The 24,794-nt window shown below is 30.6% G+C and overlaps 1 protein-coding gene across 1 annotated transcript in view; it reads right to left on the bottom strand.

Annotated features, from left to right (window-relative positions):
• LOC140448456 (uncharacterized) overlaps nucleotides 1-24,794 on the bottom strand; it is a 108,673-nt gene that overhangs the window by 28,949 nt on the left and 54,930 nt on the right. Inside the window, exon 2 of the mRNA XM_072541534.1 lies at nucleotides 20,189-20,269. Coding sequence (XP_072397635.1) covers nucleotides 20,189-20,269 — 81 coding nt within the window. The remainder of the gene's footprint in view (nucleotides 1-20,188; nucleotides 20,270-24,794) is intronic.

Here is a 24,794-nt window from a genome sequence, read left to right as displayed (position 1 = left end):
AATGTATAAAATATGTTATATAAGAACACGTAAGAAAGTAATGCTGTACATAAAATGATAGAAAATGTGTAATATATCTGATATAGAAACACGTAAGGTAGAAAACATGGATAATAATGATAGAGAATGTATAAAATATATAACATAGAAACACATAAGACCGAAATGCTGTACATAAAATGATAGAAAATGTATAAAATATCTGACATAGAAACACGTAAGGCAGAAAGTATGGATAATAATGATAGAAAATGTATAAAATATCTAACATAGAAACACGTAAGACAGAAATGCTTTACATAAAATGACAGAAAATGTGTGAAATATCTATCATAGAAACACATAACGCAGAAAGCATAGACAATAATGAATGAAAATGTATAAAAAATCTGACCTAGCAACACGTAAGGCAGAAGACATGAACAATATTGATGGAAAATTTATAAAATATCTGACATAGAAACACGTAAGACAGAAAAGCTGTACATAAAATGATAGAAAAATGTGTATAAAGTATCTGACATAAAAACACGTAAGAATGAAAGCATGGACAATAATGGTGTAAAATGTAAAAAAAATCTGACATAGGAACACTGCTATACATAAAATAACAGAAAATGTGAAAATGTGACATAGAAACACGTAAGGCAGAAAACATGGATAATAATGATGAAAAATGTATAAAATATCTTATATAGGAACACGTAAGAAAGAAATCCTGTACATAAAATAATAGAAAACGTGTAATATATCTGACATAGAAACACGTAAGGCAGAAAACATGGATAATTATGATTGAAAATGTATAAAATATCTAACATAGAAACACGTAAGACAGAAATGCTGTACATAAAATGATAGAAAATGTGTAAAATATCTGACATAGAATCACGTAGGTCAGAATGCATGGACAATAATGATAGAAAATGTATAAAATATCTAACATAGAAACACTGCTGTATATAAAATGATAAAAAATATATAAAATATCTGACATAGAAACATGTAAGACAGAAAGCATGGATAATAATGATAGAAAATGTATAAAATATTTAACATAAAAACACTTAAGACAGAAATGCTTTACATTAAATGACAGAAAATGTGTGAAATATCTATCATAGAAACAAATAAGGCAGAAAGCATAGACAATAATGAATGAAAATGTATAAAATATCTGACAGCAACACGTAAGGCAGAAGACATGAACAATATTGATGGAAAATGTATAAAATATCTGACATAGAAACACGTAAGACAGAAAAGCTGTACATAAAATGATAGAAAAATGTATAAAATATCTGACATAGAAACACGTAAGAATGAAAGCATGGACAATAATGGTGTAAAATGTATAAAATATCTGACATAGGAACACTGCTGTACATAAAATGACAGAAAATGTGTAAAATATAACATAGAAACACGTAAGGCAGAAAACATGGATAATAACGATAGAAAATGTATAAAATATCTAACATAGAAACAAGTAAGACAGAAATGCTGTACATAAAATGTGTAAAAGATCTGACATAGAAACACGTACGACAGAAATGCTATACATAAAATGATAGAGAATGTGTAAAATATCTATCATAGAAACATATAAGGGAAAATGCATGGACAATAATGATTGAAAATGTATAAAATATCTGACATAGAAACACATAGAGCAGAAATGCTATACATAAAATGATGGAAAACGTATAAAATATCTGACGTAGAAACACGTAAGAAATAAATGCTATACATAAAATGATAGAGAATGTGTAAAATATCTATGCTAGAAACACTTAAGGGAGAGAGCATGGACAATAATGATTGAAAATGTATAAAATATCTGACATAGAAATACATAGGGCAGAAATGCTATACATAAAATTATAGACAATATGTAAAATATCTGACATGGAAACAAGTAAGACAGAAAACATGGATAATAATGATAGAAAATGTATAAAATATCTAACATAGAAACACGTAAGAGAGAAATGCTGTACATAAAAATGTATGAAATATCTGACATAAAAAACACGTAAGAGAGAAAGCATGGACAATAATGATGGAAAATGTATGAAATATCGAATAAAGAATACTCGCAAGGATGATAGAAAGTGTGTAAAATATCTGCCATAGAATCACGTAAGGCAGAAAGCATAGATAATAATAAAAAAAATGTATAAAATGTTTAACATAAAAAAACGTAAGACAGAAATGCTGTATATAAAATGATAGAAAATGTGTAAAATATCTGACATAGTAGCACGTAAGGCAGAAGACATGGACAATAATGATAGAAAGTCTATAAAATATCAAACATAGAAACACTAGTGTACATAAAATGATAAAAAATATCTGACATAGAAATACGTAAGGCAGAAAGCATGGATAATAATGATAGAAAATGTATTAAATATCTGATATAGAAACACGTAAGACAGAAAAGCTGTACATAAAATGATGGAAAATGTGTAAAATATCTAACATAGAAACACGTAAGGCAGAAAGCATGAACAATATTGATTTAAAATGTATAAAATATCTGACATACAAACACGTAAGGCAGAAAGCATGGATAGTAATGAACGATTTACTTGTAAAATTTGCTGAATAGAGAATAATAATTTATCGAAATATGCAGAGTCTAACATATTATTCAATTGACAGCAATGAGCATAGATGTAAACAACAAAAAAATCTTTATTATCCCCATCACAAACATCGCTAACACTGAATATTACCAACAGGCAAAGGTCTACTCGAATGGTGTTACAATGAAAAAAGGAATGTTTATGTGTAAAAACAAATCGACGTCGGCATATTGTAAGGTTACTCTAAAGTTCAAATACGACAAAAAAAAAATGAATATTGCTGTAATACAGATGCTAGTAAATAAATAAAAGTAATGTTTAAAGTATTTGTTTTTCTTTGCTTATAACTCAGTTGTTGAAATGACCTATTGTAAATACGAAGAAAATGTTCTAATAAATGACCTGCGGAAACACTTTACAACAATATTTTTAACAAACTATGGTGTGTACAAAAATATTATTCAGCAAAAGAGTGAGAATTTAAAACGCAATACAAGAAAATTTAACTTTATTTACAAATAATATTGCATGTTTTAAATAATGCAGAAGTAAATTAACAATATGACAAACTTAGAATGATGTTGTATAAAATCAAATACGACCCTCTAAAATATATAAAATAGTACTCACTTTTTAATTTTTATTTGTAGCACAAACACTAAATGAACACGCTATCACAAAGGTTAACTGCACACTGCGAGTATAAAAATGTATTCGTTCATTAAATAGGCGGGCTGGTATAACGTAACTCGACAGGAAATTATCGAGCATTGCAAGCTGAAGCTTGTTTGTACGCACGTGCACCGGGTATTATATTGCGAACTTCTCGATGTGGGAACGAAAATAGCGATTGGAATTCAATTACATCCGGTGACGTCAGATAGCAAACTACACATTTTCTTTATAATATAATATTTCGAGGAATTATTATGATGTATGAAAACTTTTATTGGTAATTATACCGGGGGCAATTAAAAATTATAAAGTAAAACTAATTTTAGCGTTATTAATGAATATATAGTAACATACGAGATATATAACACTACGCATATTATTATATATGCTGTAATATACATGTTAATTTATTGATATTAAGAAGGCCTCTGATTAAGCATTAAATAAACAAACCGCCAAATCCATACATACGACACATCCAAGGACAGTAGGATGATATTATGAATATGTTGAGATATAATAATTGGAGACTGCTAACATACTATGTTGGTTATTCATGAAAGTATAGCGACATATGTGACATCATATAATACAATGGACGGCAGTAGACACACTATAAGGTAAATTTGTATTTATTGACCTAAAGAAGGCGTCTGACGCAGTAAAAAACAAACAGCCAGCCGAATCCTAACCTGTGACACATCAAATGAAAGGGGAAGATTTAACGAATATACTAAGATAGAAAAACAAAACAAATTGAATACTAAAAAGGCATTATACACTATATTTGCTAATAATGAACTTATAGCGACATACGTCATACAATATGATGCTATGGATGATAATAGACACACTATAATATCAATTTACATTTATTGACCTAAAGAAGGCGTCTGACACACTAAAACAAACATCTAGTCGAAACCTAACATGTGACACAACAAATGAAAGGGAAAGAGCTAACAAATATATTATGATAGAAAAACAAAACATGACCACTAATGAAAGGGCACGATACACCATTTTTAATAATAATAAAATTATAGTGAAATACGTTATATAATAGGGTACTACTGATGGTAATAGATTTATCCCTATAGGACAAATTTTAATTTATTGACTCGAAGAAGAACTATGACTGAGTATAAAATAAAGTGATAATTAAGCGTTGAAAAAGCGATGAAAAGCGATCACTTTTCATCGTTTTACACCGCTTTTTTAACATTTTTAAAAAATTTCTATTTATCAATGATTTTACATGTCTCTATATGGGATCAACAAGTGCGTAAAACGATGAAAAGCGACAGTTTTTTCATCGCTTCTAACACGTCACATCCCCTGTCAAATGTCAACGTAATTAAGTTTAGACAGAGTTTCGATAGGTACTTTATTAGGTTAACTCGTGTCACGCGTCACGTCAAAACGTAACTTTTGCGTCCAAACGTTACGTTTTAACATCAAAATGTCACCCGTCACATATCAGGTATAAACGGCACATTTTTACGTGAAGACATCACGCGTCACGTCAAAACGTCACGAATCACGTCAAAAAACGTCATGTTTTAAAGTCAACACGTCACACCTTACATATGGATAACATGGGAGTAAAGCGTCTTTTCGTCTCTTGAGTAAAGTTAGCGATGGTTAATTTATTAGGTTAGGTCGGGTCGCTTCGCGTATTTGATTTTATACACCATTATTCTAAGTTTGTCATATTGTTAATTTACTTCTGCATTATTTAAAACATGCAATATTATTTGTAAATAAAGTTAAATTTTCTTGTATTGCGTTTTAAATTCTCACTCTTTTGCTGAATAATATTTTTGTACACACCATAGTTTGTTAAAAATATTGTTGTAAAGTGTTTCCGCAGGTCATTTATTAGAACATTTTCTTCGTATTTACAATAGGTCATTTCAACAACTGAGTTATAAACAAAGAAAAACAAATACTTTAAACATTACTTTTATTTATTTCCTAGCATCTATATTACAGCAATATTCATTTTTTTTTGTCGTATTTGAACTTTAGAGTAACCTTACAATATGCCGACGTCGATTTGTTTTTACACATAAACATTCCTTTTTTCATTGTAACAACATTCGAGTAGACCTTTGCCTGTTGGTAATATTCAGTGTTAGCGATGTTTGTGATGGGGATAATAAAGATTTTTTTGTTGTTTACATCTATGCTCATTGCTGTCAATTGAATAATATGTTAGACTCTGCATATTTCGATAAATTATTATTCTCTATTCAGCAAATTTTACAAGTAAATCGTTCATTACTATCCATGCTTTCTGCCTTACGTGTTTGTATGTCAGATATTTTATACATTTTAAATCAATATTGTTCATGCTTTCTGCCTTACGTGTTTCTATGTTAGATATTTTACACATTTTCCATCATTTTATGTACAGCTTTTCTGTCTTACGTGTTTCTATATCAGATATTTAATACATTTTCTATCATTATTATCCATGCTTTCTGCCTTACGTATTTCTATGTCAGATATTTTTTATCATTTTATGTACACTAGTGTTTCTATGTTTGATATTTTATAGACTTTCTATCATTATTGTCCATGTCTTCTGCCTTACGTGCTACTATGTCAGATATTTTACACATTTTCTATCATTTTATATACAGCATTTCTGTCTTACGTTTTTTTATGTTAAACATTTTATACATTTTTTTTATTATTATCTATGCTTTCTGCCTTACGTGATTCTATGGCAGATATTTTACACACTTTCTATCATCCTTGCGAGTATTTCTCAATTTTTATTCGATATTTTATACATTTTCCATCATTATTGTCCATGCTTTCTGCCTTACGTATTTCTATGTCAGATATTTTTTATCATTTTATGTACACTAGTGTTTCTATGTTTAATATTTTATACACTTTCTATCATTATTGTCCATGCCTTCTGCCTTACGTGCTACTATGTCAGATATTTTACACATTTTCTATCATTTTATGTACAGCATTTCTGTCTTACGTTTTTTTATGGTAAACATTTTATACATTTTTTTTATTATTATCTATGCTTTCTGCCTTACGTGATTCTATGGCAGATATTTTACACACTTGCTATCATCCTTGCGAGTATTTCTCAACTTTTATTCGATATTTTATACATTTTCCATCATTATTGTCCATGCTTTCTCTCTTACGTGTTTTTTATGTCAGATATTTCATACATTTTTATGTACAGCATTTCTCTCTTACGTGTTTCTATGTTAGATATTTTATACATTTTCTATCATTATTATCCATGTTTTCTGCCTTACTTGTTTCTATGTCAGATATTTTATACATTTTCAATCATTATTGTCCATGCTCTCTCTCTTAAGTGTTTCTATGATAGATATTTTATACATTTTCTATCATTTTATGTATGGCATTTATTTCTTACGTGTTTCTACGTCAGATATTTTATACGTTTTCCATCATTTTATGTACAGCATTTCTGCTCTATGTGTTTCTATGTCAGATATTTTATACATTTTCAATCATTATTGTCCATGCTTTCTCCCTTATATGTTTCTATGATAGATATTTTACACATTCTCTATCATTTTATGTATAGCATTTCTGTCGTACGTGTTTCTATGTCAGATATTTTATACATTTTCTATCATTATTATCCATACTTTTTGCCTTACGTGTTTCTATGTCAGATATTTTCTATCATTTTATGTACAGCAGTTATATTTTATACTTTTTCTATCATTATTGTCCATGCTTTCTGCCTTACGCGTTTGTATTTCGGATATTTTACAAATTTTCTATCATTTTATGTGCAGCATTTCGATCTTACGTGTTTCTATGTCAGATCTTTTACACATTTCATGTACAGCATTTCTATGTACAGCGTTTCTATGTTAGATATTTTATACATTTTCTATCGTTATTATCCATGTTTTCTGCCTTACGTGTTTCTATGTCATATTTTACACATTTTCTGTCTTTTTATGTACAGCAGTGTTCCTATGTCAGATATTTTATACATTTTACACCATTATTGTCCATGCTTTCATTCTTACGTGTTTCTATGTCAGATATTTTATACATTTTTCTATCATTTTATGTACAGCTTTTCTGTCTTACGTGTTTCTAGGTCAGATATTTTATACATTTTCCATCAATATTGTACATGTCTTCTGCCTTACGTGTTGCTGTCAGATATTTTATACATTTTCATTCATTATTGTCTATGCTTTCTGCCTTATGTGTTTCTATGATAGATATTTCACACATTTTCTGTCATTTTATGTAAAGCATTTCTGTCTTACGTGTTTTTATGTTAAATATTTTATACATTTTCTATCATTATTATCCATGCTTTCTGTCTTAAATGTTTCTATGTCAGATATTTTATACATTTTTTATCATTTTATGTACAGCAGTGTTTCTATGTTAGATATTTTATAAATTTTCTATCATTATTGTCCATGCATTCTGCCCTACGTGATTCTATGTCAGATATTTTACACATTTTCTATCATTTTATGTACAGCATTTCTGTCTTACGTGTTTCTATGTTAGATATTTTATACATTTTCAATCATAATTATCCATGTTTTCTGCCTTACGTGTTTCTATGTCAGATATATTACACATTTTCTATTATTTTATGTACAGCATTTTTTCTTACGTGTTCCTATATAAGATATTTTATACATTTTTCATCATTATTATCCATGTTTTCTGCCTTACGTGTTTCTATGTCATATTTTCACATTTTCTGTTATTTTATGTACAGCAGTGTTCCTATGTCAGATATTTTTTACATTTTACACCATTATTGTCCATGCTTTAATTCTTACGTGTTTCTATGTTAGAGATTTTATACATTTGCTATCATTATTATTCATAATTTCTGCCTTACGTGTTTCTATGTCAGATATTTTATACATTTTCTATCATTTTATGTACAGCAGTGTTTCAATGTTAGATATTTTATACATTTTCTATAATTATTATCCATGCTTTCTGCCTTACGTGTTTCTATGTAAGATATTTTACACACTTTCTATCATTTTATGTACAGCATTTCGGTCTTATGTGTTTCTATGTTAGATATTTTATACATTTTCTATCATTATTATCCATGTTTTCTACCTTACGTGTTTCTATGTCAGATATATTACACATTTTCTATCATTTTATGTACAGCATTTCTTTCTTACGTGTTCTTGTCCATGCTTTCATTCTTACGTGTTTCTATGTCAGATATTTTATACATTTTTCTATCATTATTATCCATGTTTTCTGTCTTACGTGTTTCTATCTCAGATACTTTACACATTTTCTATCATTTTATGTACAGCATTTCTTTCTTACGTGTTCCTATATAAGATATTTTATACATTTTCCATCATTATTGTCGATGCTTTCTCTCTTACGTGTTTCTATGCCAGATATTTTATACATTTTCTCCCATTATTATCCATGTTTTCTGCCTTACGTGTTTCTATGTCAGATATTTTATACATTTTCTATTATTTCATGTAGAGCAGTGTTTCTATGTTAGATATTTTATACATTTTCTATCATTAATGTCCATGCTCTCTGTGTTACATGTTTCTATATCAGATATTTTATACATTTTATATACAGCATTTCTGTCTTAAAATTACCGTAGCGTATTGTGGTAGTCATGTTTTTACTCGATGGCTGAGTTTTTCTTTTATATAACAAAATATATTTACTTTCAATTTTCACATCCAAAGTATATACTCTAAAACTATATATACTCTATAACTATATACTCTAAAAATGTACTTAATTTAATTTTTCTTTGTTAATATACCTGAAATATCTTAACGTTGAATATTTGATGGTCCTTTACGGAGTATAAAAAGGATGGTCGACATTTTCCTTCACGGATTCACGCCTGTGTACCTTTACGAAGGGAGTTGTACTTAAACCTATTAGTTGATCGTGAGACGGGACCTGCAAAGTGCGCTGTCAACTAGGGTTAGGTATATACAGTGCATTCCGTATGTTTTATTAACATGATCAGGGGAAATGGTTGCCTGATTACTATCGAAGAACCGTCTATGACCAACATATATTATAACAGAGACCAATGTTTATTATCCACTTTAAAATAATAAATTACTTGCTCGTCGTAGATAAACTATAGTATGCAAATATTTACGCTTTCCTTTCGCCTTTCAGTTAACGTCTTGTGCGTCAAAAATCAGATAAATAACAACGAAGATATAATGTAATGGTCTTTTAGCACGTTAGTTTGTTTGAACATAATTTATGGATGGTAATCATTCGTTGGTTAGTTTTCGTCATAATTGGATTATATCTGAATATCATTGTAAAATGGTAATTGTTGTAGATAAAATATAATATGCAACAAATTGAAAAATAGTCATCTTGGAGATTTATGTATGGTAGTGGATATTTAGATAAGACTCTTGACTAATTATACGTTTAGATGAGATCTGTGTGTATTAGTGAGTGTTCAGCGGAGACTCTTGTCGAATTGTACGTTCAGTGGAGATTTGTGTATAGTAGTGGTCGTTCAGATGTGGCTTGTAGAGAACTTTTAGGTCCTTATCGGTTTGTGATCAGCCAACTCATATCTATGTCGAGTAATATACGTTAGTTGTTTGAACATACTGGAAGAATGGTAAACATCCGTTTGTTAGTCCTCGTTATGATTTAATTATATCTAAAAATATCGTTGTAAAATAGTACTTGTTGTAGATAAAATCGAGTATGCAATAAAACGTTATCGTATACCAATAGTCATATTTGTGAGTTACTGTTCCTAGGATACTTATAATGACTGCTCAGATGAGATTTATATATTTATGTATAGTAGTTGATGACCTACATTTCCGTCTTTTCTGTGGTGTCCAATATAATACTTTTTGTTATTCTGTTGTCGCTTATTCTTTAGACGTGTCCATACCACCGTAGTTGTGATTTTCTTTGTTATTCTGCGTCTGGTATACGTCTGATATAAGTTAAATTGCTTCTGCTATACGTCTGATGTTTAAGCGTTGAAACTACGTTTTAAGTATATTAATATAACGTGGTTAGCAGTATATTTTAGACATGCGTTGGAGCGCGTTAGAGATGTTTACCTTTTGGTAAAAATCTTTAGATCAGTTTATCGATGTATTTAATCAACACTTTATATAGATCCGCATCAATTTTTCTAATCATTAAGTGTTTGGCAGCCGGTTGAGTAAGACGTGACTATGGGTGAAGAATGCCGTATGTATTTAGAAAACTAACATTGGTAATTTAATAGGTACCATTTATCGTCTCAACTTCAATATTGTTGTATATCGATGTTCTTATATAGTATTTACCTTTAGTGATATACTTGATTTTTTTTACAATTTTTTTCGAATATTCAATATGCGCAATCCCTTGTGGTGCGGGGTATGGAGACGTATCAGGGCCAACTTTAACAAGTAATATTGAATTAATAATCAACATTCTTTTTACATTTTTATTAATTTGTTTCTGCATCTCTCTCCTCTTCTGATGACGTATGTGGAAATGTTCATCATCCTCTTATAAAGTATTAAACTCTTGGTTTATACAATGTAAACCTTTTATATCAGTATTACGTTGCTTTACGTCTATGCCATTTTACACTATGTTGAACGGTACCATTATTATTATATGCACATGTTCGACCCCTCGTAAAACACCTAAGTATATAATGCGCAAAACGCTTGCGCCTACGGTTCAAGCTGGTCGATCCTCTAGCGTTTAATGCCTCATGCGCGAAAGCGATGGCGCGTACAGTTCATGCCGTTTCAGACCTTTCGTCGTTGCGTTCTTTTTTTTATATCCATTATTACCTACTTATATCAATTGGTTACCTAGCTGTGTGGCTATCGTGTGTACCTTTGGTGCTGCTGGTCCCTGGTTCGAGTCCTACACATGTTAGAATTTTTTGTTTAATAAAGCTTTAATAATTTGGATTAAAATTGTCTTATAGATAGTTGAAATACAAAAATAATATGTAAATTAATTCATATTAAAAATAACTAATTACTAAACTTAAAAAAGGTGTCTAGCGTAAAAAACAAGTTAGGACTTGTCGGTGACGTCATAGCGGGATGTGACCAGTGCGCGGACGGTGCTTGTGACGTCACTCCGCCAGGGTCACGTGGGCTATCGAGAGGCGCGAGGAACTGCGTCGAGAGTGCGGGGTCAAATGAGGTCAAAGTGGGGTGAAGTGCATCCCTTTCTACTTGTTCAAATGTTACCTCTAATTTATTTAGATATCTTCTATTTCTGTTGGACCATTGGTGACAAGAGCTTCAAAGCCAGAAATATCTTCTATTAAACTTTGAATTTCATAGTATGCATTGGTGGCATTTAAAAATTCTCATATTTGCTGCTGCATTTTGCTTTTAGAAGCTGAAAAATTTTCTTTGCTCGAAGGGCCAGTTTTATGAGCAGACAATATCTGTAGCGTGACTCATACAAGACCGGAGCTACTGTTGTAACTCTCCCTCAGACATGCACTGTTAATTCAATAAGTAAATTTGTTACTTCATAGGGAGTTCACCGTGAAATTGATAATAGAAACATTTGAATTGCTTCTATATATTTAATTACTACTATTCACAAGTGAGAGAAATGATTACAATTAAGTAGCATTACGAACTAAATTACAAAATTAGTTAAATTAATACACACTTACGTTATTTACAATATGGTAGGATGAACTGTACTAATATCTGAATGTATCGTGCTAATTTTAATTTGAGATTATGCACTTGTCTTGGAATTAATTGTTACAAATGGAAGATGTTTATTCACGAAATGTTTTGATTAATGAAAAGTTATATAAATACCTACTGTCTGTAGCTTGTCTGTACCTGTTTACCAGGAACGTGTGACCAACATGATGATAGTTGTTAGCTGTGATTTATAACTACTTGGCTCAGAATTTCTTTTCACGGCTTTACAATCAAAAGCACTGGTTGATTCTGAGAGATTTGGATGCAGAAATAAACCCTGCTAGTTTATCTTTTGGTGGATTATGCGTTAACATTACGATAATAAAGATTAACGTTGATCAATAATGATGTAACTCTGTGATAAGGCCGCACTAGATTCCGATTTGACTCGAAACTACACTATTTCTAGGATATTGGCGATCACAAACTAGTTACATTAAACACAAATTTTACGATAATTATACCGGATTGATTGCGGATGTTTCATGCAAATGATCACTTGTTCTCAGATAACAAAGAAGGAACATACACATAATGTTGGGTCTTGTGGACCTTAAAAATTTCAAGTCGGTCGGTAAAATAGTTTAAAAGTTATTTAATTTATTTATTCCAAATTAAATGTTTTGCAACAATCAAAGTCAGAAAATTATGCAGTATTAGCAATTCTACGGATAGCTTCTGGAAGATTTATTCTATTAATATTATTAAAAAAAATTAGAAAAACTAATTTTAAATATGGCAAAATAATTTTGCAAAAACATCTCGATTTTTTGCTTATAAACAATTAGATTAACTTTTTAACCATTGCCTGCAAGAAAATTATTTTTCATATCTAGAAAGCCTGCAGTTTTCTACAAATTTAGAAAAAAAAAATATTGACCTAGGATACTTTTGGACAAAGTTAATGCCTTTTTTTAAAAATTGACAGCAGCTTTGTTTATCACAACTAAGAGGTCTTATTAGGGTCATCTGAAAGAACGTGCTTTCATTTTAATGGAATCGTTTACCTTGGTCGGCCTTGAAATTCTCCACCAAGAGCGGTGGAGGGGGAAGGAGCTGTTAACTGTATCTCTGGTTCTTGTTTATAGATTTCGACGATTCTTTGTTTAATTTGTTTGTACTTTTTGCGTACATTACGATTATGTATTATTTAAATAATTAAATTGTTAAATAAACCATGTAATTTTTTTAAACAATTTTTTTAGGAATATTTAAGATAATTTTTATTGTAAAACATAAATATTTGTGATAAATATATACTTGATTTTATGAAAAAAAAACAAATTATCCTATTCAATTCTTTCTAGATATTGCTTTAAAAATATAAAAATTTCTAATAAAATTTGAGATTTTTCTAAATAAAAAGTTATCTCAACGGAAAATTTTTCATGGCAACCTATTTATTTAGGTATTTATTTATTTATTGAACACTTTTTAAACAAATTATAAAAAAGGTTTGTTTGCTTCAAGTTTTTCTTGTGTTTTTTTCGTAAATTACTTACTTTAGACGTAAAATGCAAGTAAATAATTAAAAATGCCGAAAAATGCCGACTTTAACGTTTACAAATTAGGTTCATAATGCGCATGTCCATTTTGATTTTATATGGCATAAGTCAGTTTAATTTATCTATAAACAAATTGTTATACCGCTGCATTTCAGGATATATAGACTTAACAAACATTTAAACTTTAATATTCAAACACATTGTTAGTTTTTACTCATAAGCTAAATCTTATTTTAATCGAAAGAATAATAAGGCGAGCATTCACATATGCTAAATATTACAGTAAAAAGTTTACCCAAAGTTTACTACATGAAGTGGTTCATTCATAACAATTTTTCAACGAATAAAAAATTATTTATTTTTTTTGAATTATTTATTCTTTTATTTTTATATTAAGCAGGTTCTCGTGGTAAACTTTGGGTAAACTTTTTAATGTAATATGACAGCATCATATTCTTTCGATTAATATAAGATTTAGATTGTGGATAAGAAATAAACAATGTTTTAAACATTAAAGTTTTGACGTCTGTCAATGTTATATATTCCGAAACGCAGCGGTGTATCAATGTGTTTATGTATGTTTTAAACCGACTTTTGCAGTATAAAATCAAAATGAAATTGAGCATTTTTAAACGACTTAACTTAAGCCTTCATCTTTGTTTTGTGTTGTTTTTTGTTTTTTTACATCTGATGTTAAACCTATTAACAAATAGTTTTTTTTATTATTTTAAATTAAAATTTCTCGGAAACTGTGGGCCATTGACACTGGTACAAAGTTTATTACAATATGTTTATGTTTACATACATATATACAATCTGTTTATATACAAGTTAGGATAACTTTAACAGCATCTTAATATAATGAAACTAAGTAGTAAAGGTGACAGTCTTTTAGGAAACAAATTATGGCACTGTACATGTTTGTAGAACCGAGTAGATCACTTAAATTATTTTGAAAGTTGTAGTAGTCACTTTAAGGTTCGTAGTGGACACTTTCTAGTAATATGTGCTGGACTGTTAAGGACTCATTACAATGTTCACAGCGAGGATGGTTTTCAGAAGACATCAGATATCCATGAGTTAGACGAGTGTGACCTATTCTGAGCTTTCTGATAATAATATTGTCTTTTCTGCTCATTTGAGGCATGGTGATGGAGGTAACAGTTGTTTGAATTGTGCGTAATTTTGTATTTTGCACGTTCCAGTGTATTTGCTAAGTGCTTAGTACGTTGTTCTTGATACTTCAAATTTAGGTCTTGGTGAAGTTGTATGTTTTCCATATTTTCTAAGGAGTAGGACAGTTTTGCTGCATGATCAGCGTTCTTGTTTCCATTGATACCAACATGAGATGATATCCAGATGATAGTTTCTGAAACACCATTTTTTGACTGCTGTTGGCAGATATTGGGGATGCACTGTACAATGAGATGTATGGAGTATATATTTCTGATTAAGTCAATTGCAGAGAGAGAATCGGTGCATATTGCTAATGAATTCGCATTAGCAATGGGCGAGTCTAATGACTTGAGTATTCCGTACAGTTCGGCTGTGTGTATACTGCATCTGGGAGAAAGCCGATATGATGCTACTATTGTATTTGAGCTACTGACAGCACAGCCGGCAGCCTGTTCTTCTTTGGAGCCATATGTGTAGAGAATTTTGTCATAACGCTGTGTCTGTATAAGTTCCTCAAATGCTTGTACCAAGGAAGTGCTGGGTGTTTCTTCTTTTTCAAGCTGGTAACGACAGTAGGTAGCTTTTTGGTCCATGGGGAAATTGTGGTCGTAGTAAACGGAGTTGTGAGTTTTAGGTCTGTGTCTTTTAGTAAAGTTTTTAAAATTTGTGAAAGAGAATGTGCTCGAGGGTGACTATTATCTGGTACAGGGTGGGGAACATTAATTAGTTTAATTACTAAGTTTTTTGGATTAGCAGAAATTCTAAAGAAGAAAGACAGTTGTAAACGTTGCCGTCCTGAAGACTCGATATAAAGACTTTTAGAAGGACTTGATTTAAAGGCGCCGAGGCTAATGCGTAAAGAAGTGTTGTGAATTGTATTCAGACTTTTAAGGTGAGTGTCGGAAGAAGATATGTAAAGAATGCTTCCATAATCCAACCTAGAGCGGATTAATGCTCTGTAAATTCTTAAGAGGACTTTCTCTTCTCCCCCCATTGATGATGATCTAGAGTTTTTAAGATTCTATTTCGGTAGTTTGTATTCTGTATCTGATATCTCCATGTAAGTCTTTTATCGAATATTACTCCTAATAATTTGTGTTTATCAACCACTTGAAGAGGAGAAGAAGTGTTTAAGAGTAAAGAGCATGTGCTCCTTGTAACTTTACCTTGGCAATATAGAACAAGATCATCTGCGTATATTGAGTATTTTATTGGAGGGAGAACAAGAGAGTTTATATCGTTAATGCTAAGAAGGAATACCGTGATGCTGAGAACTAAGCCTTGAAGACTCCATTGTGTGAGATATGTGATGTAGATATTTTCTCGTTTGCAAATACTTTGAATGATATCTCTTGTAGGAAATTGTTTAAAGAGGTGAGAATATTACCCGTTAAATTGTGTTGCTCAAGTTTTCTAATAAAAGCAGCTCTGTTTATTGTGTCGAAGGAACTTTCTAAGTCTAAGACACCTGTGATGACGTCATTCTTATTGATATAGCTTGGGTTATTTCTGTTTGAAGTAGTACCAGGTTATCCATCGTACTTCGATTGGGTCTGAATCCCGACTGTACTGCATCTATTAGATTGTTTTCTTCAAGGAACCAAAGCAAACGGTTATTTATTATCTTTTCTAGTAGTTTGCACATTGTGCATATTAGTGAGAGTGGCCTTTAGGCACTGGCAGCGTTATAAGATGAGTCATTTTTCCTGATCGGTATGGTAAGCGACTGTCGCCAAAGACTCGAAAAGCTTTGGAAATATTCTAGTCTGGGGTAAAAGCCATCACAGTTCCATTGAATTAGTCTTAGCATAGTGTTAGTATTAATAGGAGCTGAATTGAGAAGATTGGGATGGTTGTGATCTGTTAGAATTATAGTTATCTTCATTAGAATCGGCGGAAAGGTTTGGTCTAGGCGTAATTTCGGGTTTTTCTGAATTAGTGCCTAAGGCCTCTATCAGTTTTTTGGTTAGACGGGTTAGCCTGTTAGTTTGTTTGTTAGCCCGAAAGTGTTTTCGACAAAGGCTATCTAGTTTTCTAGAGGAATAACAAGTGATTCTGAGGTTTGCTTAAAAGCTTCTTTGATAGCGTCTCTTGTTAAATCGGAAAGGTAACGTTCTGACGGTGAACTTGTTCTAAGTTTCTTTTTTGGTTTCTTTATGGTTTCTCATTACTGAGTTGTTTAGTTCTGTAGCAGACGTAATATGTGCTAATGTTGCGGGTTGTATAGAAGACTGTGGTAGCGAGGGATCTGTTACCTGGGTTGATATTAATGGCTGAGAGTAGGATGTTATATAATTGGATGGAGGATTGGAACAATTTGAGGCAATATGCACTGACTTGTTGCATATGTAGCATTCCATTTCGTTTCTATTTGTACAAAAATATTCTGTTTTCGTTACCTTCGAATGGGATAATTAATGAAGTTTGCAGATTAAAATATTATCAGAGCTAAAAACATACACTTGCCTTCTAAATCTTATTATGTGCGAATATTCATCGCCGGGGATACCTGCTCTTAAAAATGAGACGGGGAAGCCAGTTGGAGCCCAAGTTCTTTTATAGCATTTTCTGCAACGTCGTGTGGTATACATGGAGATATATTGAATATTACTATTCTTTTTGTGCGGGAGACTAGCCTGCGAATATTCATCACAGAGTTTCCTACTGTCAAAATCGGATGAGATTTTAGAAGTTTGTCGACAAGTTCTAAATTAGTTAAATATATACAAATTCTGTTATTAGATATTCTGGATGCGAATAGGATTTGTTTGGGACCAATAGCGTCACCTACTGCCTTGACGTAATCGAACAATTTTAGATTTTCATCGGCATGCAATACTATGGCTTGATCCCTCTTTGAAAAAGTTAATCTAAGGGTTGATTTGGTTGCACTTGCATATGAGAAAGTTCAAATGCTGAATATTTTGTGACATCTTGAAAAGTTGTGAACTGTGAGGATCTAATGTGAGATATTTGTTATCGGTACCCTTGTAGTCAAAGGTAGACGAAAAAATTTAATTATTTGTTGAATTTAGTTAGGTTTTATGTATTTTCTTCCAAAAATACATATTAGGTAGGTCTACGCCAATGGTAGTTGGCCCAGTTTTGGAAAAAATTATCAATTTGCTAATTAACTAATCGATACAAAAAAAACATGTAGTTAGGCTTATCAATACATACGGTAAAGTCTGGTATTACTAGTATTTAAAAGTAGTTGTTAGGTTTTACAAAAACTAATAAAACTTTGAGGTAAACACTGATACAATGTTACCTCGTTTAAGTACACACTCGGAATGAACAATAATTTTAAACAACGCTAAAATTGGCTTTTTTCGCCTATTTTAGATGTTTGTTTGCAATTTACGCTTAAAGTAAGCGTTTTACATTAAAATCATAAGTATAACTTTCGTTTTGAAATAATTCTCAAATTATTAAAAAAAGTGGCTTTGAAGTAAAAAAAGCAATTTTTTATAATTTGTTTAAAAATTGATATAAATAAATAGGATGTCATGAAAAATATTTGGTAAACTTTTTAGCATAGCATATTATTGGTAACAATAGTATCGATTAAAACAATTTTTAGCATGTGGGTATAAAATCGATTTATTCGACAAAAGCCACCCACCTAGCATATTTAGCAAGAAATAAAACCTCGTTTATTTGGGATTATTATTTATTTGCAAAGCATTATAAACCAATACTATTTTTAAAAATAATTGAATAGGATATTTGTTTTTTTTTTATAAAATCTATGAAAAATAAATCATTTACGAAGTTTATTAAAAAAGTATACATTTAATCATAAATATTTATGTTTTACAGTAAAAATTACCTCAAATATTACTAAAAAAAATTAAAGACTAAAAAAAATATTTATTTGAAAGTTTATTTAATAATTTAATTACCACATATTCGTAATAGAAATTAAAAAAAGAAACGTCAAAATCCATAAACATGAAACAGAGATACAGTTAACGGCTGTTTTTTCCTCCTACGCTCACACTAGTTTCAAAGCCGGCCGATTTTGAGAACCACATTTTTGAATCTTTGTGAACGATTCCAGTAAAATTCAATCTTTTTCGAATTTTGCACATTAAAACTTTAAATTATGTTTTTTTAGACGTTCTTAATAAGATCTCTTAATTATTATGAAGAAAGCTATTATGAATTAAAAAAAATACAAGCTAACTTCGTTTCAAAGTGTCTTAGGTCAATTTTTTTCTTTTAAATTTGTACAAAAAAGGCATTCTAAATATAAAAAAAATAATTTTATTGCAGACATTGGTTAAAAAGTTAATCTAATTGTTTATAAGCAAAAATCGACATGATTTGCAAATTATTTTGCAATATTTTAAAAATATTTTTCTCATTTTTTTTTTAATAATATTAATAATATACATTTCCTTTTTTTGATGCTATCCGTATAAATACTATAGCTATATAATTTTATGACTTGTTTCTACTATAGTATATTGTTGTAAAGAACATTTAAATTTGGATAAACAAATTAAACATCTTTTGAACTATTCGACCGATCAACTTAAGGTTATAAGTTTATATTTAAAAAAGTTATTAATTATAAAAAACCAGAATTTTTGACTTGTTTATTTTGCAACTTTATAAGCAACAATAACGATAGGAACATTTGAAAAACGCCATTTTGAAAGATTTCATGTGACTTATAAGTTACTTACTTTCCAATTTGTTTCAAATACTTCAATTTATTCTGATTTTTCTGAATTCTAAAATTTACTGTTTTTTAAATTAATTTGTTAATAATTAATTAAGTCTAAAAAATCGACTGCAGGAAACATATAGGTTTTTGTTAAAGAGGTCCGTACTATTCAATATAAACGTCGTTTGCCTGGCCGGTTCAGTGTCACAAACAGGGTACATTTTTTACTTATTTCCCTGACCTATACGCTTGCTTTAGTTTTATGCAGGCACCTTTGCTACCTATGTGTTTTCATGGTGGTGTCCAATTAGCTGTCTTCCTTGTCCATCTTTCATTCCTCTGCCGTGGACATTATACATTTCCTTTGGTTCTTGTTTTATCTTTTCATTTGGTCATATTTGCTTATGTGTTTTCTGGTATAAATGTATGTCAACATTGTTACTTCTTCAGATCTCTGTACTACCTTTAATTCATTATCTAATAATTCACAAATGTGACTATTAAACTAATAAAACAATTGTAGGATGATTAATAATAATCCACGATAAAAACCTTTATAGGCTGTATTATCACGGAAGAAAAATATATTAATCTGTTCGACGTTTACTTAGTTTAAATATATAAATAAAGAGCACGAAATATATTTATTAAAATTAAAAATTTAACTTTAAATTAAACCGTTGATTAATGGTGTGAAATATGTATATTTTAACACTTAGCAATAGTCAACTAATAAATAGATACTCCTGAATACAACTCTACAGTACATTTTTACAAAATGTTATTTTGACGTATAGCAGCTTGTAAAGATCACCTTCTCCTTACCTTTTCCTTCAAAATATGGACCATCGGAAAATATTTCATTTAAGTCTTGCGGTTCGATCCGTATTTTGTCAAGTGTTTCACCTAAAAGATAAAATTTTAATTATTGTAAATTATAATAATGGCCTTGAAGATTTTGGAATACGAGTATAGGGCTAGTTAGAATGTTTGCCAGATTTCTTAAGAACAATTTGTGCTACTAGGAAATATGCTTAAGAGCGTAGGCGCAGAATTTCGGGCCAATGCTTTTTAAATGCAATCATTTTTTTCGAATCCTGAGAAAACTAACAAATATTTTTGAAAAATTTAAACGCAGAATGAAAGACTGCATTATTACCGAGGACCGAAAGTCCCTTAGAATAAACTAAAAGTTTTTTTGAATGAGATATATAAAATTAAAAATCACATTAAATTTTCTCTTTTTTTTTCACCCCTGTAACTTATTAAAATAAACATTATAGAAGTTTTCAGGGACTTTCGGCCCTCAGTAATAATGTATTCTTTCATTCTGCGTTTAAATTTTTCAAAAATACTCAAAAAAAGACACACAGTACATTTCATACACACAGTACATTTCATCTACATAAGAAATTAGTAGAGATCGCCGGAAACAAACGGAAACAACTATCCCAAAGTTTAGAAGGCAAAAACGGACACAGAATATTAGATATCAATGAACAGTTAAAATAATGGAAATACTACATTTTTGAATTATTTGAAGATGAATTATTATTTGAAGATAAAAAATAGAACAATGATTGCTATAACAGATCCATCCATAACAGAAAGTGAAGTTATATGTGTAATACAAACGGCAAAAAATGGAAAAGCACTTGGTCCCGATGAAAATGGAATTAAAGAATTGTGTGGTCTCTTAACAGAATTTATGACACTGTGATATTATAAACTAATTGGCTTAAGTCGACATTTGTCCATCGAGCAAAAAGACAAAAGAGGGAATGTAAAGGTAGTGGGGGCAAAAATATTGTTAGACAGGAAGTGCCATCTTGAGAGGCCAAATTAAACAAGGAAAGAGAGTCTTTCCTTGTTTAATAAATCAAATTTAGTTGGGTTATGTTATTATTTGTCCCAACTGTCACATGAAATCTTATTTATATTGAAGTTTTTTAACAATTGCTTCACATTTTAGACTGTTATCGTTAATATTTAATTAAAATTTTCTCGTCTAAGACACATTCTGAAAACTATTTTATAGCTACTGTTAATAAGTGTCGGAAAATTTAAATTTGGCGCATTCGCATTTCCGGATATGTCCGCCATCAGAGGCCACTTTTTTGGTCGCCATTTCATAACGATTAGATTCCCTCTTTTGTCTTTTTGCTCGATGCATTTGTCACAATACCAAAGAAATATCGTGCAAATGCATGCAATGTGCATATCGAACAGTAAGTGTGATGAGTCACGTTTTCAAGATCTTCCTTTAAGTAATACATAGCAGAATATAAACGATATTGGAGGAGATAAATAGCATTACTTAATTCAGATTAAGGAGTGACTTGGGAGAAGCCTTGTTCAGTATTCGAGTTCTGATCCAGAGATGCAGATATATAAATTAAAATGTATACATCTGTGTAATCGATTTTAAAAAAGCTTTTGATAAGGTCCGACATAACAAAATGCTAGAAATATTGAAAACAGCTAGATTGGACGATAATGATTTACGAATAATTACAAATTTATACTGGAAAGTAGAAGAGCCTATACTATCAAGTGTCACGAATAAAAGTTAAATAAGAACTATCAGTGACACAAGGCTGGATGCTATCGCGTTTACTCTTTAATTGTATTTAAAAAAAATATTTAAGAAAGCCATAATGGAGACAACAAAAGGTATTATTTTGAATGGTGTAACCATAAACAATATTAGATATGCCGACGATACCTTAGTCCCGGCTCATTGCGGAGAAGACGTTCAAAATCTATTGAACAAAATAAAACGAATCTGTGATAAGTATGGATTAAAACTTAACGTTAAGAAAACTAAATATATGATAATGGGGAAAAAAATTATATCTAGGATGACAGTAAAAAAGTCGGAGATGCCGTACTAGACAGAGTGGAGAAAATCGTCTATTTCGACAGTAATATCAATGACAGGTAGGATCCAACCATAGAAATTAAAAGCCGCATAGAACAAGCCCGAACTACTGTAAAAATTAGGAACGTATTTTGCAGCCACGATCTTAGTATTGACATTCGAGTTCGACCATACTGTTATATATGTCCAATGTTACTGTATGGAGTGAAAGCGTGGACCCGAAGTAAGGCGATGCTTAAATACTTGGAAACCTTTGAGATGTTGGTAAACAGATGACTACTACGAATAAGCTGGGTCGACAGAGTTATATAATGAGGAGAGCCTTAGGCGTCCGAACCAAACAACACCACTGAACACAAGTCAATAAAATAAAGAGACGTAAGCTGGAATACTTTCGTCATATTATGAGACACCCTAAAAAGTATGAACTTTTATATCTAATTATTTAGGGATAAATCCAAGTTTAACGTTGTCCTGGTAAAACAAGCTGAACATTATGGCTGAAAATCTACGGCAGTAGTACGACATATCGACTAAATCATTATTTAGAGCTGATGTCAATAAAGTTACGATTGCAAATCTAGTAGCCAACATGATATCCAACGATCGTTTACTGTCATGAAACTAGAAGAAGAAGAATAAACCTTCAATCATGATTAAACTTACAGAATTGACAAAGAAAACGTCAATTGTATCAAATAATAATATACGCACTACTATTAAATTAAACGTTACGTAAATTTATAATTATTATCCAAGTAATTGAGTCCAGTCTCGTAGTCAGCAGTATTTTAACTATAATAAAAAAGATAAAAATTACATGTTTATAGCCTAAATACTAGTCAGCCAAAAATTGAAAGAAGTTGACAACTTGTATAGCTATCACTTTTAATCGGATTATGTATGACTAAGTATTCCGATACTGTAGGATATTTTGGGTGGCGAAGATTTGCAGAAGATCAGTCGTAATTAATAGCCTGTTAATAAGAACAATAAGACATATGCCAGACAAACAAAAACGAGAAATACAAAAATAAGAAAGAAAGATATATTTAACATAACATTTTTTATCAGATTCGAAAAGTTAGGTACCTATGATAGATTTATATTGACGAAAAATGTACCTTGTTGGGGTTAACCGTTTTGGATATTACGTTGAATAAACGTTGAATTTGGACTAGAAGAGTCGGAGAATAAACGGCATCATTATTTATACTATTTCAAAGAAAAGATATATGACTAACGCAACTTATTATTTGTAAAATGGTTATTAAAAATTATTGTGAGAATAGATGACAGAAAAATAATCTACTGTACGGGATATCTCGCCAAATTAAATAAACAATAAAAATATTGGAACGTAAAAGCGTTTTTTATACGTTACAAACTTATGTAGCAAAATAATGATAGATATAATTCCGTCGAGGATTAAATTATTCTTATTTTCTATAATTTTATAAAAATAAAAATCAGCCTAACTATAGAAAACATATTAACCATAATGTCTACCACAGAAAAAACCAGACAATTTAGCATTCTTCTTCTTTACGTGCCCTCTCCGTGACGAAAGTTGGCAATTATCATGGCTATTATCTTGAGAATTATCATAAATAGAGTAGTAAAGACGGCAAGAGACGGTTCCCCAATAGAAAAACGATCAGTAGGAAGACCACGCAAACGATGGAATGACAACTTACTGGAGGCACATTGAAAAACAGACAGAGTCATGTCTATATAAAAAGAAGAAGAAGAAGAGAAAATTAACAAAATTCTTAAAAATATATATGTTACACATATTGTCTTCACAACAAAATAATAAAATAAACTAAATCAAAATTACAATAACCTTACAAACTTTAAAATTGTCTCCTCTGGACACTTGAAGATCGAAATATTATTATTCCAGAACAAAGTGGTTTCCGACAAAATAGATCAACTCTAGACAATATTATAGACCTAGAAAGCAGTGTACATGAAGCCTTCTCCCTTAATCAAAAATGTATTGGAATATTCTTCGACATTGAAAGAGCCTTTGATACAGCTTGGCGCCACCGTATCATCAGATTACTGTACGATTTAGAAATCGTAGCAAGGACATTGCCTTGCATTTATAAAAAACTTCTTATATAAAAGATATATCCGTTAGAGTAAATGGTAATTTGTCGTCAAAAGTGGAATTGGAAAATGGAATTCCTCAGGGATCTGTTATAAGTCCTACGCTATTTATAATTGCCATAAATGATGTTCTACGAAATTTAAAACTTCTACTTAAAGGCCGCTTATATGCTGACGATCTCGTAATATTTGGTCAAAGCCAAAACTTAAACAACCTCTCACAACTTGCACAGAGTTTCTTGTTAGATATTGACCAATGGTCAAAGGAAACTGGATTTATCTTTTCAACAACTAAAACTAAATATATAGTATTTTCTAAAAACAAAGTCAGTACGCCAATCTCATTATATCTATACAACCAATCGCTACAACAAAAAGATTCGCTAAAATTGCTAGGAGTTACTTTTGACAGAAAGTTGAATTGGAAAGAACATA

The sequence above is a fragment of the Diabrotica undecimpunctata genome, chromosome 8 (genome assembly GCF_040954645.1).
Source record: "Diabrotica undecimpunctata isolate CICGRU chromosome 8, icDiaUnde3, whole genome shotgun sequence".
NCBI classification, from domain to species: Eukaryota; Metazoa; Arthropoda; class Insecta; order Coleoptera; family Chrysomelidae; genus Diabrotica; species Diabrotica undecimpunctata.
Note: the sequence above shows the minus strand (reverse complement) of the source record. Positions and strands in the feature narration are given on the sequence as shown.